The sequence below is a fragment of the Chiroxiphia lanceolata genome, chromosome W, assembly GCF_009829145.1.
Source record: "Chiroxiphia lanceolata isolate bChiLan1 chromosome W, bChiLan1.pri, whole genome shotgun sequence".
NCBI classification, from domain to species: Eukaryota; Metazoa; Chordata; class Aves; order Passeriformes; family Pipridae; genus Chiroxiphia; species Chiroxiphia lanceolata.
In genome coordinates, this window is record NC_045670.1 from 4,959,104 (window position 1) to 4,979,004 (window position 19,901).

The 19,901-nt window shown below is 37.9% G+C and overlaps 1 protein-coding gene across 2 annotated transcripts; it reads left to right on the plus strand.

The window, feature by feature from the left end:
• The first annotated feature begins 558 nt into the window (after positions 1 to 558).
• Positions 559 to 16,345, plus strand: LOC116779992 (mothers against decapentaplegic homolog 4-like). 2 transcript variants are annotated; one of them, XM_032674497.1, is made up of 11 exons: positions 559 to 924; positions 1,817 to 1,991; positions 2,413 to 2,442; positions 5,086 to 5,301; positions 7,058 to 7,177; positions 7,310 to 7,420; positions 9,182 to 9,232; positions 12,371 to 12,554; positions 13,458 to 13,626; positions 14,789 to 14,927; positions 16,134 to 16,345. In XM_032674497.1, the coding sequence occupies exons 1-11, from the start codon at positions 676 to 678 to the stop codon at positions 16,343 to 16,345; spliced, it is 1,656 nt and encodes a 551-aa protein (XP_032530388.1). In that variant the 5' UTR covers positions 559 to 675. The 2 variants fall into 2 exon arrangements, with proteins under 2 accessions (XP_032530388.1, XP_032530389.1); XM_032674498.1 differs by lacking the exon at positions 7,058 to 7,177.
• The last annotated feature ends 3,556 nt before the right edge of the window (positions 16,346 to 19,901 follow it).

The following is a 19,901-nucleotide window of genomic DNA, read 5'->3' on the forward strand; positions in this document are numbered from 1 at the left end:
TACACAATACAAATTTACATAAACGTGTATTAAGTTAATGGCCAGATACAATTTTTGCCTTTCTGATTAGCAAAGAGAAATAAAATTAGTCGGAGGTCAGAACATAGCTGAACTATTTGAACAAGATTATTAAATGAAGATGACAGATGATTCTGGTGTGTATTCATGCTTCTTCACTATTCAAATTTTGTTTAAATCAATGCCACTTGATTCCCAGTCAGTATTTTCACTTGGTTTAATCCTGCCAGTAAAAACGTAGGAAATCATTGTCATAGTTCTCCTTTTTCTGATTCATTTAATGATCCCTACCTTTCTGTATGTACATACTATGTGTACATGTATACAAACTATAATATTTAAATAAATATTGTTACTAGGGCAAAATAAATCTTAAACATGTTTTAGCTATCGTGGGACAAGAAATGCAGTTTTGTCATGTGCTTTTAATATCCTACTCTTAGCTTGAAAATAAAAGAAGCACAAAGCCATAGACTTCCTTAGAAACATGATCTGCAATTTGTTAAAAACAATTCTAATGTAGATATTTTTTCCTCCTAGGTTTTACCAAGAGACAGTACATCTAACACTTAACTTGGATCATCTCTTGTTCATCAACTTGAAAATCATAACAGCCCCCAAAACTGACATTTGATCTGAAAGAAAAAGCTGTGACAAATGGACAATATGTCTATTACTAACACGCCAACAAGTAATGATGCTTGTCTGAGCATTGTTCACAGCTTGATGTGCCATCGACAAGGTGGAGAGAGTGAAACTTTTGCAAAACGCGCAATTGAAAGTTTAGTTAAAAAACTAAAGGAGAAAAAAGATGAATTGGATTCTTTGATTACAGCTATAACCACAAATGGAGCTCATCCTAGCAAGTGTGTTACAATACAGAGAACGCTGGATGGGAGGCTTCAGGTTAGTACAAGTGAAAATCAGATGTTTTCCTCCTAGTGGAGCTGGAGCAAAAGCGAGTGACACAGGATCCTAGAGTGTTGAGGAAGAGTAGCTCTTCTCTTGCATTTAGCCTTGCCCCCATTTGTAGGCATGTTTTGTGGCTGGAGTTCTGGACTATTGCAGTAGTTGATTTTTTTTTTTTTCCCCAAAAGGAGCAGAAGGCATTGGATCAACCATTCTCAATGAGTGTGTGTGTGGCAGTAAAAAGCAGGGTCATGTAACAAATTTGGCTATTTATCCTGGTATTTTCACTACAAGCTTCTGTTAGCCCTATGTTGGTCAGAAGTATAAAGACAGACCTATGATCCCTTGCTAAGAAGGTACTCCAAGGAGTCTGCACTGAGGATTTATGTTAGCTTTATATCATCAGTACTCAGTACCTGTATAGCTTGGGTTGCAATTTCCTTGTTCCAGGACAGATACCATGTTTGCTGACTAGCTTTCTGTCTACCCTAGAAGCGAGATTTTTTATTTTTTTTTATTATAATAGATTGGCATTCTTCTACTTGTAAATTCCTTATAGTGTAGCTTGGGGCCTCATTCCTCTTCTGGGGCAAAGCTCCTTAGTCATCCATGGTGGGGAAGGTGACCATACATACTACATTAAGCACAAATTCTGCTTCTGCCATTTTGGATCTAGTATGTTTTTCTTAAGAATCAGTGTTGATTTAACTGTAGCAAAACCTCAATAGAAATTTGTTGAGTACAGAACTTGGCTAAACTGTACATCACCTTTTTTTTCCCATATTTTGATGACCTTGTGTTGTTGTTTGTCCTCTTCCAACTTTGCTCCTCACTAAGTAAAATGACGTCTTGCTATTTTCCCAATCAACTTCTGTGTCTAACTTTTTAGGTGGCTGGTCGCAAGGGATTCCCTCATGTGATTTACGCTCGTCTTTGGAGATGGCCTGATCTTCATAAAAATGAACTCAAGCATGTTAAATATTGTCAGTATGCTTTTGACTTAAAATGTGACAGTGTCTGTGTAAATCCTTACCATTATGAGCGTGTAGTCTCGCCTGGCATTGGTAAGTAGACTCTTGATTTAAAATGGAACAGTGGGAATAAAATGTTAAATGTTTTCCTTTTGAGCGTAGAAAATATGAACCTAAATTAGAAACATTAGCTTTTAATGATCTAATTATAAATTACTCTCATGTGCTCTTGTGCATCTTCTTAATGGAATTATTCTTTTACCTTTATTCCAAATTTGAAAGAACAATTTGTGACTTTTATTTAAACCTTTCTGTTGGCTTTGCACACAGTTCTTGCAGTTAATGCATATCCTAGGAATAACTTAGCATTGAGATTTGTGTTGTGATAAAGGGGCTATAATATGTAGAGTCTGTAGTACTAATTTGTAAAGTTTATAAACTTAATGTTCAAATGTTGTTGAAGATTGCTGAATATAATTTTCTACGCCCCCTTTTCTTTTTCTCCTTTTTAAAGATCTCTCGGGACTGACACTACAGAGTTCTGGTAAGTAGTTCTATTTACTATTGCGTTTCTATGGGCACAAACTGTGTTAAACTCTTCAGTATGTACACAGTTTATTCCTATGTATCTCCTTGAGAGGGAATATAGAAAGCAGATGAAAATGCATTTGTTTTGGAAAACCAGCTAAGTAGCATATAAGAGGCATGATAAATTCTTTAAATTGAGGCTTCAACTCAGTTTGTTGGTATGTTCTGTTTTCATTGCTTGCAACTTATAAGCTCCACAAAAAAAGAAAAACAAAAACCTCACCTCACTGTTGAATGCTGCTAATTAATAAAAAAACCCAGACACCCAAAACTGTGTGCACCTGTATGATATGCTAATTAATCAAATTGGGAATAATAGATACTTATAATGTAATAAGTAGTTTAACAAGAAAATAGTAGAAATTCTGTAATTAATATGCAATTGAATGAAGGAGTTTAATATTCTTGTTGTCCCTGAAACTTGAGAGAAATTGGACATTAAATCTCCAACGAACATTATTCAGAAATTGCGAGACTGTGCAACTGGTAACTGCTTTATTTCAAAACTGAATTTTTTTTTCTTCCAGAAGAAATTCATGGAGAAAGAAATTTGGGTAATCCAATAGTTTTAGCAAAAATGACTTAAAAAACACCCCAAACCATCCAACAAACTTAACTTCACAAACTTTATTTTGTGTACTCATCTCTGCTAATTTACCTGTGTCTTCTGAAAAATGATCATTTTGTACAGAATCAAAGCTTACTAGCCAGCAGTTAAATACATAAGTATTTCCTTGTCATGTATTTTGGTTTTGTATGACCAGGTTTTGCTAGCAGGGGGGCTACAGGGGTGGCTTCTCTGAGAAGCTGCTAGAAGCTTCCCCCATGTCCTGCAGAGCCAATGCCAGCTGGCTCCAGGATGGACCTGCTGCTGGCCAAGGCTGAGCCAATCAGGAATGATAGTAATGCCTCTGTGATAACATATTTAAGAAGAAAAAAAAGTTATTGAGCAGATGAAAATTGCAGCCAGAGAAGAGCGGAGTGAGAACATGTGAACAACTCTGCAGACACCAAGGTCAGTGCAGAAGGAGGGGCAGGAGGTACTCCAGGCTCCAGAGCTGAGGTTCCCCTGCAGCCCGTGGTGCAGACCATGGTGAAGCAGGCTGTCCCCCTGCAGCCCATGGAGGACCATGGGGGTGCAGAGATCCACCTGCAGCCCATGGAGGAGACCCACACTGGAGCAGGTGGATGCCCAAAGGAGGTTGTGACCCCGTGGGAGGCCCGTGTTGGAGTAGGGTCCTGACAGGGACCTGCTGACCCACGGAGAGAGGAGCTCACACTGGAGCAGGTTTTCCTGGTAGGACTTGTTGCCCTGTGGGGGACCCACACTGGAGCAGCTTGTTCCTGAAGGACTGCACCCCATGGAGAAGTGACCCATGTGGCAGCAGTTTGTGAAGAACTATTGCCTGTGGGACGGACTCACGCTGGAGTTGTTCATGGAGGACTGTCTCCCATGGGAGGGACACCATGCTGGAACAGGGGAAGAACTTCTCTCCCTGAGCAGCAGCAGAAACAACCTGTGATGAACTGACTATAACCCCTATTCCCCGTCTCCCTGCACCACTGAGAAGGAGTGAGGGGTGTGGGGGAAGGTGTTTTTAAGATTTATTTTACTTCTCATTATCCTGCTCTGATCCTGTTAGTAATAAATTTAATTAATATCCCCACTTCGAGTCTGTTTTGCCTGTGATGGTAATCAGTGATTGATCTCTCCCTGTCCTTATCTCAACTCATGAACCCTTTATTATATTTTCTCTCCTCTGTTGCAGAGGGGAGTGAGAGAGTGGTTTTGGTGGGTACTTGACGTTCAACCAGGGTCAACACACCACATCATGCTACTGTTTTTGCAACAGGAAACAAAAAAATTACTGTCAAATTTTAATATATTAAAGACTGCTTTAAAAATGAGCATGGGAGCTAATGTAGTGTAAGAGTGTTATTTGAAGATGCTCAATAGGATATTAAGAAATAAATTCTTGTAGTGGCAATGGTAGTAGTTTCCTTACGCCGTATATGGAAAATTCTGAATTAGTGGCTACATTGTTAAATATAGAGTAGCATTATCTTGTCTTTGAATGTGAATTTGATGTTTCTAGTCAATTTGAATGGGAATTGCTTAAAATTACTTAAGGGATGCATGAAGTTTTTTATGTGCTGTGTTCATGAATTATCTTTTTCATAGGAGCTTTATTTGTGTTCTTATTTGTATCCTAGGAATTGGTTTGTTAACTACTACATTAACATATATTTAGGTGCTTGACAAAAAGCATGTTTTTCCCTTTTATTAACTGTGTCCAATCACACAGTGATGGACTAGAAAACAAAATGCTATTGAAGTTTACTACTGTGGGACTAAACTGCTTGTTTGATAGCAGTAAGCAAAATAAACAGTTTACTTTTCTATTCAGTTATGCTTCAAAATTTCTCGCTGTTGTCTTGAAGTGTAATTTAGTGGAGTGCTTTAGCAATGTTTATCTAGATTAAATTCTCCCCCTCTGCTAGTTTTAACAGCATTGTTGCTTGAAAGTAGTAGTGCAATTTGTAGTTAAATCCTGAAAATAGATTTACTTTGCATGTTAAACTGTTTGATTCTTCACAGCTCCATCAAACATGTTGGTGAAAGACGAATACGTTCATGACTACGAGGGGCAGCCGTCATTGTCTTCTGCTGAAGGTCATTCAGTCCAAACCATCCAGCATCCACCAAGTAACAGGGCATCTACAGAACCTTATAGCACCCCAGCCATGTTAGTTCCTACTGAGGCTAGCACTACCAGCACCACTAATTTTCCCAACATTCCTGTGGCTTCAACAAGTAAGATCATCAAGAATATATGAAATACTAAACTGAAAATGTGAAAGCTCAAAGATAACCACTGATTTTTGGCAAAGTAGATCTTGCATTGGAACTGTGCTGCTGCTACACTACACTGGTAAAAGCGTGTGGCAATATGATCTAGGCAGTCTTGTAAGTGTGAATATAAGGTTTTAACTTGGAGCATAATTTGAGTAACTTTTCCTGGTGGCCCAGTCTTTTTTCAATGAGACTGACACTACATGAGTATTACAAGACTCTCTTGGATATGCCAAAGGTTCAGTGACACAATGTTAAAACAATTGACTGCTAACAAAAAATTATGGCTATTATTTGAATAATTGCTGTAGAAATTGCAGAATTTTATTATTTTATTGCAACAGCAAGCAGGATAACAGATATACTGTAAGGTAGCAGTATTGAGATGTTGTAAGGCAATTCTTTAGTGTTCCACAGCTGACAAAATGAATCTTCCAGTTTGAACCTGATTATTTTTAAAATGGCCCATTGTACTACCAAAGTGACAACCCTAATTAATATTTTCATGAGTCCATGGAAGTGCTGCATTGAAGTTTTTATTACTTTTTTGTGTGTATTTGGTACAAGTGGAAGAGTCTGGTTTACCAACACCAAACCTCACACTTCACTCCAGCAGGACAGTAAAGCATTATGTGTGCAGTGTCCTGCAGCCCTAATGTAGGGAAACCATGAAGTTTGGAGAGGTTTCACATACTCATTGTCACTTCATTATCAAAGATGCATGACTATAATGGATTTCATGTTATCAAATTTGAATTATGGTGGCATGGTGTTTTGATAATGTTCTTTAATTTTAGCTGACAACTTCTTTGCTAAAACTAATGATGGTTTTGCCAATTTGAAATATGTCTGTGTTTGTCTCCAGCAGTTTAATTGTATTGCCTTTGCACAACAGTTGTCAATAACTTCTTCTTATCAGTGTTATAATTGTTGGAACCAAGTGGACAAGAAAAAAAGCTCATTTTTAGGTTTTAGTTCAAGTTCTCAATTTATTAAATTCTGCTAGCCCACATCAGTTTGAGAGTGCAAGTGTACTTGTGAAACTGCTCATCAGTTTAGTGTTAATGGCTGAGCTGAAGCCTTTTAAAATCAAATTCTGTTAACCTGTTCTAAAATATCTGTAGTTTTACTTTAAAACTTAGATAATTCCTGAAATACTTATCTGGGAGGAAAAAAGCCCAGCAACTTTCTCAGGAAGGAGTCCAGTGATATATGCAGCTCCATTCAAGAACTGTTTATAAAAATAAAATATTGTTCAGTATGTTTTGGAGGAACACAAATGTAAGTGAATGTTCTCCTTAGGGAACAGTAGTTATAACATGCTGAAAATAAGCAACTTATTGGACCTGCTGCTGACCTGTTTGGATTCATACCAAATCTACTCCAGCTATGTTATTCAGTAGAACTGTGACGTCTTCTTTCCTTTCAAACTGGAAAATGAGATGTGAACAAAACAGAGATGCACTTGATAAACAGAGTTCTCTGCATACTTCTAAAATATTAAGGGTGTCAGAGTCAAAATTAGCTACTGCAAAGCATCTTGCTTCAAGTTTCCTAAGACACTCTGGTGGGTGGAAAAAAAATACTGAAACCAGACTTGTAGGAACTGTGTATTGCAGTGTCCTTAGTTGGGTGTATTTTCGTGCCCAGTAGTGCTGAGCTCTTCTTAATTAAAATTTTGGAACGTTCATGAATAGGTAGTGTGTTCTTTTACCAGGTCAACCTACCAGTATATTGACAGGTAGCCATAGTGATGGACTCTTACAGATTGCTTCAGGGCCTCAGCCAGGAACTCAGCAGAATGGGTTTACAGCTCAGACAGCTACTTACCATCACAGTGAGTATATACATATGTGCACTCTTCTTAGTTTTCTAAAACCAGTTTCCAAATGTCAGGAGAAATAAAGGATTAGAAGTGAGATGTGGAAAAAAAATCCCTTAAAAACCAACCACTCCTTTCTTTTTCTAGATAGTACTACAACTTGGACTGGAAGTCGGACGGCAGCCTACACACCTACCATACCTCACCACCAGAACGGCCATCTTCAACATCATCCACCTATGCATCCTGGGCATTACTGTAAGTAGCGCAGATTTCCAGATGACTTCATTTTCAGTTTTGTTGAATGGTGGGGGTTCACTTGTGATTACTGTTTACCCTCAAATCCTTTTTTTATATATATATTACAGAACTACCATTACTGTGTTTAGTATTTTCTGACAGTTAAGTATAAGGGCCTGATGGACTTTGTTAAAGCAGCAGAGATTAGAAATTCAGGTAGCTATAGTGATAACATCTATATTATATATGTCTTACTATACCTAACAAAATTAGCATTTCCTTTCTAAACCTCTGTTTTTAAGGCTTTGCAATCCTGTACTAAATATTTCCTTTGCAGAAAAGGAAGTTGATTCAGAATGTGTTGTTTGCATATTTTTCTTTTAAAACTTGGAAGCTCTTGGCCATTTTTATTTTCTAGAAATTTTGAAGTCATACTAAGCTTTGGAAGATGTGTATCCATGTACACCAAGTGGTTTAAAAGAACTTTGTGAAAACTCGTGCAGTAAAGTACTTGTCAATAAACTGGTCTTGCCACAGTCTGATTCATGAGTACATTCGTCACACAAACTTGACAATTTTTTTCATCTATGAAATAGGACGACAATCTCTTGTTTTAAGGTACAGGAGATGGGAAGGAAAAAAAAGTGATCGAACTGATAGTGTAAGTTTCTAGCATAGTATACGTAGTATAGTAGGGAAAAAACCCACCCAAATTAAAGTTTTTCTAAATTTTGTGTCAAAAAGCTAGAACAGTTCTTTGTTTTCTAATATAGTACTTAACCACATCACCTGTTTGCAACAGTTGTGGTTAACAGAGGGGAGAATATACTGTGACGTAATATTAGAGTGACTTTTCAGCTTGTCTCTATCAAAAAAATTGTGGTTTAGATACACTTATTAGGTTTCGTTATTTTGTTCTTTTAGGATCCCACTTTATCTGTCCTCTAGTTTGTCAGAAATACCAGGATGTAAAAAAAACTTTAGTGGTGTTGTAGATACTCTATAAATGTTCCTCAGTGCATGTATCTTTCCATAATTCATATTTGTAACTGGATGGTGATACTACATAGAGCTTTTCGTGGCTACTGCCATTTCCCACTTTAGAAAGTCGCATGTTTTGACACCTACCAATGTGCTTGTTTTGACATCTTGTTGCAAAAGCTGCTCTTACTATGTTTAAGTCTTTCCTCCTTGTTCTCTGTTGCCTGTAAGGGACCTAGTTCATAAAAGTCGAGAGACTAAACTGACTGATATCAAGACTGTATTCATTGTATTTTTTTTTTCTTAGAAAATGAGTTCTCTAGGTCTTCTTTCCATCTTCAGTGAGTGTTTCTTATGGTCAAGTCCAAAACATGCTGGGCAACTTGTTCTATGATTGATGAAACTAATGAAGTGTGGTTTCTGACAGATATATCACATTCCTCTATACACTGATTCTCTCCTTGTACAACTTGGGGGTAGACGTGAAGTCCTATTTCTCTTACATCTCGATGCTATATCTGGTTTCTCTCCTGGAGCTGGGTCTGGCTTGAGCAGCATGCAGCCTTTCCTCCTGGGATACTAATGGAACTCTTTACTCAACTTCTGAATTTTTAGGAAACCTCTAAGAGTGTAATTCTTCTGTGGGCATTTTTATCCCCTGTCAGATTTGGCCAATTGACTTAGAAATTACTGGGATTTATAACATCTGACATCCTCACAAGTCTTTTTTTATAGGAAAACAAGAAAGAAAACATTATTTTTCCTCATGTAAAACAAATGGCATGTTTTCTTTTAAAGGGCCAGTTCACAATGAACTTGCATTCCAGCCTCCTATATCAAATCATCCTGGTGAGTAAAATCTAACATGTAATGGTCTATTGTGGAAGCTAATAACTCTCTTTTGAGTCTGATTAGTTTGTTGTATCAAGTACTCTGAAATTTGTGAGATATATATTCAAAAGGAGAGGAAGCATTTTGTGATTAAGTCTTGTTTTGAATTTGGACATATCTTGGAATGGTGACATAGACTGTGAACTGAATTTAATTGAGATGCCTAAATCAAAGATTGCAACCCTCAAATCCACACTGAGCTGGTGCCTACCCTGGAGGTATCAGAACTCTGAATGTCCTTGATCCTAAACTTTGCAGGGTGCCTATAGTTGTACTTTTTGCCTGCTTAGAAACATCATAGAGCTTAGGTCATGCCAAAGCTCTCTTGGATCCATAATCTAGTCCCTCATTACAGCCAGATGCCCTGAAAGATAGGTATTGTCCTCCTTAGCATTTTGGTGCTGAAGTTCCTCATTGGACCTTTGCATAGAAGCTTGCTCTTTCCAAGAGTCTTCATTAATGGTAACAGTTCATGGAATCAAGGAGGTCTTGTCTTGTGGTACAGGCTAGCTCTGTTGTAGGTGCAAGGTTATATTCTGTTTTTAACAACAGCAAAGCTGTTGCCTACATAGGGAGATCTGCATAGTTGAAAAGCCTAAAAGTTTAACTTGTTTACTCATTGGCTACTGACTAAATCTGTACCAAAAATAAAAATGTTGAGAATTGCTGACTGAACTTAACTGTAGCTGAATTGTATTTTACATTATTTAGTATGTCTCTTTCACCCTATTGATTTCATCCTATTCAGTCCTCAGAGACATGAGTATTTATTTGAAGATAAAAAACTTAAAGGAATTCAGACACCTTTGTTTATTTTTTTCTAATAAAACCAGAACAGTTTTCTAAGGCAAATAGGTGTACTGTTGGGTGCTGTTGTTTGTAATGAATGAGTACCGCTTACAGCACAGGAAGAGCTCTTCTTCCTGTTGGCTTACCAGGCTGTTGTGTTTAGGTCCTACTGCACTAAGCATGTCCAGTTACTTCTTGAACGTTTTCAGGGATGCTGACTTTACCACCTTCCTGGACAGCCCATTCCAATGCTTAACTAGCCTTTTGGTGAATAAATTTTTCCTAATATCCAATCTAAACCTCCCCTGGTGCAACTTAAGGCTGTTTCCTCTTGTCCTATCACTTGTTACCTGGGAGAAGAGACTGACCCTCACCTTGCTACAATGACCTTTCAGGCAGTTGTAGAGAGCAATAAGGTCCCCCTGAGCCTCCTTTTCTCCAGGCTAAACAACTCCAGCTCTCTCAACCACTCCTCATCAGACTTACTCTCTAGACCCTTCACCAGCTCCATTGCCCTTCTCTGGACACATTCCAGTGCCTCAATGTCCTTGAAGTGAGGGGCCCAGAACTGGACACAACCTGTTCAGATCCCTCTGCAGAACCTTCCTACCCTCCAGCAGATCAACACTCCCACCCAACTTAGTGTTATCTGCAAACTTACTGAGGGTGCACTTGATTCCCTTGTCCAGATCATCAGTAAAGATATTAAACAAGGCATCCCAATACTGAGCCTTGGGGAACCCCACTAGTGACCATATGCCAACTGCATGTGGCACCATTGACCACCACTCTTTGGACCTGGCCATCCATCCAGTTTTTAACCCAGTGAAGAGTGCACCTGCCAAGCCATAGGCTGCCAGCTTTTCCAGGAGAATGCTGTGGGAGACAGTATCAAAGGCTTTACTGAAGACCAGGTAGACATGGTAGCTTCTTCCAACTACCATCTTTTTTTTGTAGCCAGTTTTTTAAATAGTATAAGTTAAAAGGCACCACTTGGCTAATAAAACATGCCATTTTGTTCTGCTCCCTTGCTTAATACTTGTTTTATCCCGTACCTGACTTTGTGTGCAGACAAGATCACTATGTCATCTTTAAATGTTTTTTCCCCCCATTGCCCTACTTTGAAAATCTGGTTTGCTTTGCAGGGAGAATAGAGAAAACTGACTTCACCTAGGATAGGAGGTAGTTACTCATATCTTAAGCCAGATCTGTTTCAAAGTTAGTTGCTGCTAGCCTAGCCACGAATAGGCATATATGTATTATTTCTTTATGCTAAACCTATAGTCATAAAGTGCAGGAATATGCAGATGTCTTACAAAATCTAACTGGAATTATAAACTGTACAAAGATTTGTGAGATCTACAAAAAACTTTGGCATTGTGTTGCATCCCACTCCTAAATGGAAGGGAGCATGCAAGATTTGTAGATGCCTGTGGTCAAAAAAGAATGGCAAAAGCCAAAAGGGTCTAAAAAGCTCACAAAGTTTTATTAGTAAACTATGCACTCCACATGGAAATTGGTATATATTTTGCCCCTTAATAATGATGATGATAATGATGACAATGATAATAATAGAATAAAAATAAAGAGGGGGGGGGAAACGAGAAAAATGAAAGGGAGATCAGAAAAGAGAGGAAAGGGGATTACCAGTCCTGAGTCCAACATCAATCCAGCCAACAGGGTGTCCAGGGTCCTGGGGGCACCACCTGGGTTCTGTGGGGGTACTTTTTTATAGGTAAGTTTTTCCCACCCTGGGATTAGGTTTCTCGCTCTTCATGTAAATTAGTTATCATGTGCAGTTCATTCTTCTGGACCTTTCTGGAAATGGGTTGTGGGGCTTTGAGGGTCTTTTGGTGCTCTTGATCTCCCTCTTGGTCTTGCCTGCTTCTTGTCCCCAGTTCTTAGCTTGTGCTGTATGTTGTGTGGTCACCATGGACCTGAACAAGAAAATTGGCTCCAGAAAGGTGCTATACCTTTGTATGGTTCCCCTTTCCTGGCACATAATGTTCTAACTTGCCTACTTGAAGGGTCATCGGTGTTTGAGGCATAGCGACACATTACCTCCTTACTGCCCAGGCTTCTGCACATTGATGTGCGCTTTATTAAAAAAGACAAGCCCATGTTCATTGTAGTATGTAGTATTTTTCTGTGCTAGCAGACATGTCTTCGTCTATCTGAACGTGCTTATGTGAATGTGCACTCTTAGTTTGAATAACAAATGCAATTGTAGAAGTCTTAATTGATTGTCTGAATGGGTTTGTTGGGTTTTTTGTGACTTTCAGTCAGTTAATTGTACATATTCTTTAGCTCCAGATTATTGGTGTTCAATTGCATATTTTGAAATGGACGTGCAAGTCGGAGAAACATTTAAGGTCCCTTCAAGCTGCCCAATTGTTACTGTTGATGGATATGTGGATCCTTCTGGAGGAGATCGTTTTTGCCTGGGCCAACTTTCCAATGTGCATAGAACAGAAGCCATTGAGAGAGCAAGGTATTCTGCAGATCCCAAAAACTCCAGATGTCTGTGGTATTTGATAATTTGTTTTGCCTTCAGTGTGTGCCTCCCTTTTGAAATCACAAGTATGGTATGTTTTTTTGAACTGAATTAACTATAGCAGAGTATATCTTTCTAGACCACTCCTGTAATGCATTCAAAATGTGAACTGTGTGACAAAGCCCTTCAACGCTTCGCAGTAGCGTGTTGCTTTTCATTGCTTTTAAAGGCTGTGCCTTCAAAGATAAAATTAGCAACTCGTGCCATTATATATGCAAACAATATTAGTTCTTTACACCAGAGAATGATATGAGAATAACTGCAATATATAGATTTGTCAAAGGAGCAAAGGAAGGTTGATAGAGAGCTAGTTGGATTTTCATTTATTCTCACCATGCACGTGCTACACTTTGTGGAACTGAAGCAATCTTGCAACTTTTTTTCCCCCTCCTTTGAAACCAAAAGGAAATGTTGCATTGTGACAATCAAAATGTTAGATTGCTGTAACGTGATCCAAACAAACATACAGTTCTGCATTAAAATGTGGCTTTGTATACGTACTTGAGTGGCTTTCTATACTATAATACTTGTGGGATTTTACACTTCTGAACAGAACTGAATGTGTTTAGTGTCCCAATTCTGTATTGTTGTGTGTTGAGTGTGGTAGTTGCAACTCTAATATCATTGCTTCTGCATTCTATTTCTTGTAGATGGTATTACAGATGGTTTTATACTTTACAGATTTTGTGTAACTATATACTAATTTGCACCTAAGATAATAACTACAATTTCAAGTCCTTGTATGAGTGGAGTGCTAGAGAACTGTTTATAGTTTATTTAGCAAAGGTCTGATTTATAGTATGTATACACAGGTGCATTGGATCTGTTTTTCTTTTTAAGGTTGCACATAGGTAAAGGGGTGCAGTTGGAGTGCAAAGGAGAAGGTGATGTGTGGGTTAGATGCCTCAGTGACCATGCGGTCTTCGTTCAGAGTTACTACCTGGATAGAGAAGCAGGGCGTGCACCAGGGGATGCAGTTCACAAGATTTACCCAAGTGCATATATAAAGGTTGGTTTGATGTTCCTAGATGAAAATTGTAGGGAAAATAGCATATATTTGGGTCTTGTAAATGTTAGGGAAGCTATGAGACACTGAAATAAATATAACTTGACTTTAAAAAACCCTAAAAATTTCTGTTTGACAAGTCACTAAAGATGATTTTTTAAAATGACTAAATTGAAAGTGTCATCTAGATACTATGCAAGTAACAGATTTAAATTAATTGCTACTAAAATCTTTAGCATAGGTTATCTGTTTCTCTGTCCAAAATGAGAAAAGTTGGGAAGTTATGTATAAATGCAGTAAAAGTGTAAAGTGTGTGTTAAAGTGTTCTGAATGTGAAGTGATCCAGAGGTCACAGAACATTCCATGGAAACAAATTATTTTGAGGAGGTTCTTACTTAGATGTGCCTCTGCCAGAGTTGAAACCTTATTTAGGACAAGTCACACTTGTAAAAATACATTTTTTAATTAGGGTTAAATTGTGTGAAGTTTGCAGTGATTTTTTGTTTTTTTAATTCTCAGTTTTGCAGGCAAGTTGTGTAATGAAGGTGAAAGAAACCCCACCAACCTCGATGTACAAGCTTTCTAGTATGAGAACAGAGTTCCTGTGTATATATATTAGTGCCAAACCTGATCATAAATATATAAAATACCGCCAACCTGAAACCTAGCTGCTGAAACTTCAGACCTGTCAATTATTGGTATTTCTTTTAAATAGACTAACATATTTCAGTAAAACAGTGAAGAATAAAGTCTGACGAAGTTAAGAAGGACTTGTTGGTGTCCATTTTTATTTATAAACCTATTTTCTGTGAATACTGGGATTTAAAAGTTGAGATTTTATCAACCTGTAGTATCCTTCAGACTTTGATCTTGCAGTCAGTTCCACACATGATCTTTAACCTGCTCAGTTCAACCAGGTTCTGGTATTGCCAGTGGCGGTAATGTCATATAAGAAGAGTCTCTAAGAATCAACTTTAATGGATTATTTCTGTTAGAAATTAAACTAGTCAGGGAAGGTTTACTTTTACCCAAGTGTATGGTGAGACTGTAGAAGTTGTTTTGGGAGAGCAGAGAGGTCCAAATTATTGGAGATGGGAGTTGAGGAATTATTTTCTTTATTGATTTTGGTAAGTCTAAATAGTTCAATATTTTTTTTTTTTTAAAGGTATTTGATTTACGTCAGTGTCATCGTCAGATGCAACAACAGGCTGCCACAGCCCAAGCTGCTGCTGCTGCTCAAGCTGCAGCAGTAGCAGGAAACATCCCTGGACCAGGATCAGTAGGTGGAATAGCCCCAGCCATTAGTAAGTGCATTAACTGCTTGGTTTCCTTTTTTTCCTTACCTGAAAACAAATAATACAGCTCTCCCTCATAACAGCACCCACTCACTCACTGCCCCTGCAACAGTGCAAACAGACTTGGAATGAGGTAGCAGGATTAGGATGAGGTGGGGCTGGGGTGGCATCGTGGTAAGTCTGTATTCATTCACTTTGCACCTGCTCCACACATCGTTTTTCATTCTGTAGTCTTCAGGGAATGTTGGATATGGAAGTGACTGCTTATTGTACTGCAAGAAGTGTTGTAATACAACAGAAAGCATGTTATACACAAGGTCAAATAGCATAACTGTATCACTTTAAACAGGGATACTTTTGGCTGCTTAGACCCAAGCTTGAAAAACAATCTTTGGGATCCAAGCTCATAAAAATGTTACTCAAAACAATAGGGATTACTGGGCAACAAAGTCCTTGACTAGGTTTAGGAAAACTTAAGATTCTTGAGAAGAGGAAGAAGAGAGTGTGAGAGTGGGTTTTCTCTCTTTTTTTTTTTTTTTTTTTTTGAGTTATTCTGGGCTGGAGTTTTCTTACCTACTAAGTTCTAGATTCTTGAAATTGTACCTAATACTTTTTAAAGTGAAAGTACTTACATGTCTCAGGCTGCTTTATGTGCCATAGTGTTTTCTGGATTGCCACGTGGTTCTTTCCAGCTATCCTACAAATTGCTGAAGGCATTTTGGGGAAATGTGTTTAACTTTTGTCTTTCTTAGCCATACTTGTGATTTGAAGTTTGCCAGCTGTATTCATCTTTTTATTTTATTACATGTAAGTATTGTCATTTGTTAATCCAGCTTCCTGCAGGTGGTCAGTCTTAATTCCTATGCTGAAAATGCAGCATTTGGCAAACCTCAAGAATAAGTGTATTTTTACTTCTAAATAAGAGTTACATGCATTGTATCATATAAGACATTGGATGTCATCCCACCTGCTTTATTTTAGAGTTTTATATTTCAACACCCTTCCAAGATTACATAATGATGAAAAAAATTTAATTGAAAGAAATGCAAATTAATTGCTGCATTCATTATAGCAAAGATCTAGAAATACAGATTGGCCTTGACCGTGGTGAGAGGGAACTGTATGTGAAGCAAGAGCCAAGCAAACAGGAATGGCTAAACAAACAGATGATGAAAGAACATGTCTGAATACTTACTTGAAACTTCTCCTGTTTAGGTTTGTCAGCTGCTGCTGGAATTGGTGTAGATGACCTTCGCCGCTTATGCATACTCAGGATGAGTTTTGTAAAAGGTTGGGGACCCGATTACCCAAGACAGAGCATCAAAGAGACACCATGCTGGATTGAAATTCATTTACACCGTGCCCTCCAGCTTCTAGATGAAGTACTTCATACCATGCCTATTGCAGACCCACAACCTTTAGACTGAGATCCCTCTGCTGCACTGCTGCAGGCCATTATATTGTGAGGATGGTGGATTGTAAAATACAGTTCTGTTTATAACCTGAAGATATATTTTACTTTTGTTCTGCCTAATCTTCTAAAACCAGGTTTTAAAAATGTGTTTGCCACCTTGCTCTTAGCAGAAAGAAATTAAATATGCAGAATTTGGATTTCAGTTATTTTCAGAACTTAATTGTCATAATACAGGGCTTAAAGTGAAAGGTAAACACCTCAGAGACTTTACAGTGTTGGGTTTGTTCCCTTTGAAACTTTCCTTCTCTATTATGGCATCTTGGTGATAAGTCTCACAGGAACCTTTTGTATGCAGAATATATATTATATATATATTTATATCTGAAAATTCCTTCTACTAGTTACAAACATTTACCTTGTAGCAACTTTAAAGTTCCAGATGATTTGTGATGTTCTTTTTAGGGAACAATAGCTAACAGAAGACTTCTTTATTTTGTTGACAATCTTGTTATGATTTTTCAGATTAAAACATAGAAGCTGCCAAAAAGTGAGAGGATGAGACATATGTTGTTGGCACTGATTAAAAATACCAAGGAAAAGCAATGTGGCTTTTCCTTCACTAGTTTTTTAAAAAAGATAACTTAGATTTTTATTTATATAGACAGGTAAGTTTTAAAACACTAAAGGAAATTGATACTTTCAGTGCTGGCACTCAATTTAAATAACATGAAATACCCAGTCTGCAAAGTTGGCACTGAAATTGCATAATGAGCACCTAATGGCAGGAACATATTTTCATAATTACTACTGACTTCTGTGATTTTACTCAAGTAAAACTTGGCAGGTATTTTAAAGAAGTTGCATGACTCTTTTTACTTGCATATACCATTAAATCATGTATAATATTGCACCAATATTTAGGATCCAGTTTTTGTACCTTTTCACCATTTCCACTCGACAAGATGGCAAACCTCTTGGTTATTTTAAGCCCTATGCCATCAGTGATCATATCAATTGGCAATGACCTTGTGTAGAGAATTTATAGTGAAAAAAAATGCACATGTATTGACTGTATGACAGATACAATGCGTATGCTTTCTCTCTAGGTAATAGTATAAATAAAATGATGAAAACCCTGTTTTTTATAAATTTATTTTGCTTATATTATGTAATTCTGCACCTTAAAACCATTGATCTTGAGCGATGGATTCCTTTCCTTTGCAAAACCTGCAGCAACCAATAGTGGTAAGAATTACTATTGGTTTAAATTTGCCAGGAACGAGTCCAATTTTTCTTACTTTCACTGCTTCTCAATAAAAGCATGTCCTGAGGATATATCTTTTTGGCTATTTGATGTGATATGAAGAGGGAGAAGGAATTCCTTCTTTTTCAGCATGTATATAGGGAGTTGGAGCTTAATTAAACAGGCTTAGAAGGACATAGACTCCAACTGAAGTCTTTCAAGCGCTGCTGGTTTGGTCTGCCTGCTGTGCTGAGCTGATCTGGCAGCACAGCTGGAGTGGTTAACGGAAGTAGAAGTCTTGGAAAAGATCATTCAAAAGCTTTTTGACAAGTTTCTTGCATAGTTTCAGGAATCTGTAGAGGGCTGTGACACACAGTGTTTAGGTATTGCTTCCCCCATATGCTGGAATTCTTATGAAGGAAGTCAGCAGTAATTGTTTCTCTTAGGTGTGGAAGTACAGAAGACAGATGACTTCAGAGTGATGGCCAGAAATGGATCCATTTTCTCTGTATTTTCACTAACAGTTATCTTCTTCAGACTAACTTCTAATGAGATCACTTTTTATTTTCTCTTATGTGGCAACTTCTTGATGTTTGGAAAAATAGTGTTTACTTTTCTCAAGGCCTATAGTTTAAAACCTTTTTCATTTTACTTTCTCTCCCAAATGATCTATTTTGTCTGCAAAGCAAGCTGCTTCACATTCTTGAAGAACACTTTCAGTAGAGGATTCAGACTACATCCTCAGAGAAGCTTATTAACCAACAACTTGATTACGCTTCATCCACAACAGAAATCTTGATTTGGGGGAAGAAATTAAAAACCTGACTACATGTTCTTCTTGCCAGCCTCCCTATTAGATTGTCTGCCCTGCTCTTACTGCTGGGTTCAAGGTGCCCTTGGTGTTTGGAAAGTGTCTAACCTGACTGATGAATTGTTTATACCAGGCTGTTTGATTAGGAGTCCATGAGCTTACTCCCTATTTGACTTTGTAGTTTTGCAAGGTGTTTTTCTTGGTGGATGACTGATCTGTATATGACTGCTTCACAGAAAACCTTCTGTACTAGTTGCTTATGTTTTGATTGTACCAAACTTTGATAAACTAGTGAAAGATTGCTTCCACCTGTTGGTGTCCTTGCCCGTAGTATAGTCTGAAAAATTCAGCTTTTAAGATTTGGGGTTTTTGCAGCTGTTTTGCAAGTCTCCTTAAGTCTGTACCTACAGTGAAGTATTTAGATGGCTCAAAATGTTCAGAATAGAACAACAAAATAATGTCAGATGAGTTTATCAGAAACAGGAAATCACAGGCTCCACATCAGGAGAAATCTGAGCATTGTGTGAGGCAGTACAAATACTGAAAAGGTGTTCATCTTCTCCACCAGGCAGTTTCTGATAAGATGCAACTGTAATTGTTAAAGGTCAAAATGAGACAATCTCATTCTTAGTTTTTAATATGCCTTTAACTTAATTTATGCCTTGTCATAAAAGTACAAAAAAGGCAGTGCGTAATGAATTGGAAACCCTTCAGCAGCAGCACATTGAATCTTTGAGTGTTGCATTTATGTCTTTTTCTGAGAGTTGAAAAAGAACTACAGCTACTTGACAGCTGTGATGATCCCCATATACACTGCAGTCAGGGATGTCAAGGGTGCCAGAATTGCGTCTCCTTCAGCTCTGAATGTCTCAAATTCAATGAATTCAATGAATTCAACAAGTATTTTTTTAGCTAGCAATCTCCTGCTTGCAGTCCTGTTCCTATGTCTGCTCTGCTTAGTTCTTTCGGTGAAGTAATTACCTCTATGTTTCTCACCCTTCAAAAAACACATTTTGCTGGAATACTTTGTAATTTCACTTCATGTATTGGTGAGCTGGGATTAACACCAGAAGGTTTTAGATGGCTTTATCTGTGTTATTGTTAGTTTTGAAAGAGAGGGCAATTAAAGTTAACATACTAGAGATGTAGGAGAGGAAAGCTTTTCTCTGGAATGGTTTAAAAATACTTAATTCTACAGGAATCCCTTGGAAAAAGCCATAACCACTAAGTGGTGCTTGTTAGAAGTGGTTGTTCCTTTCATCGCTTTTCTGGGCTTGATGAGAATGATGTGCTCAGAGACCTGAAGCCCCTGGCTGTGATATAAACCACTTCATTAACAGCTCTGGCCTACTGAAGACCTGGGAAGTACCTGTCTGCTCTCTAGAGAGGGACCTACATGGTAAAGGAGACAATGGTCTCCCTCAGTCACCAAAAAGGTCTGTAGCAGCAGTAGTCATCGAACCTGTATCCAACTCCTGTGCCTTACCTTTGAGACCATCTTCTTGTAACACTTCT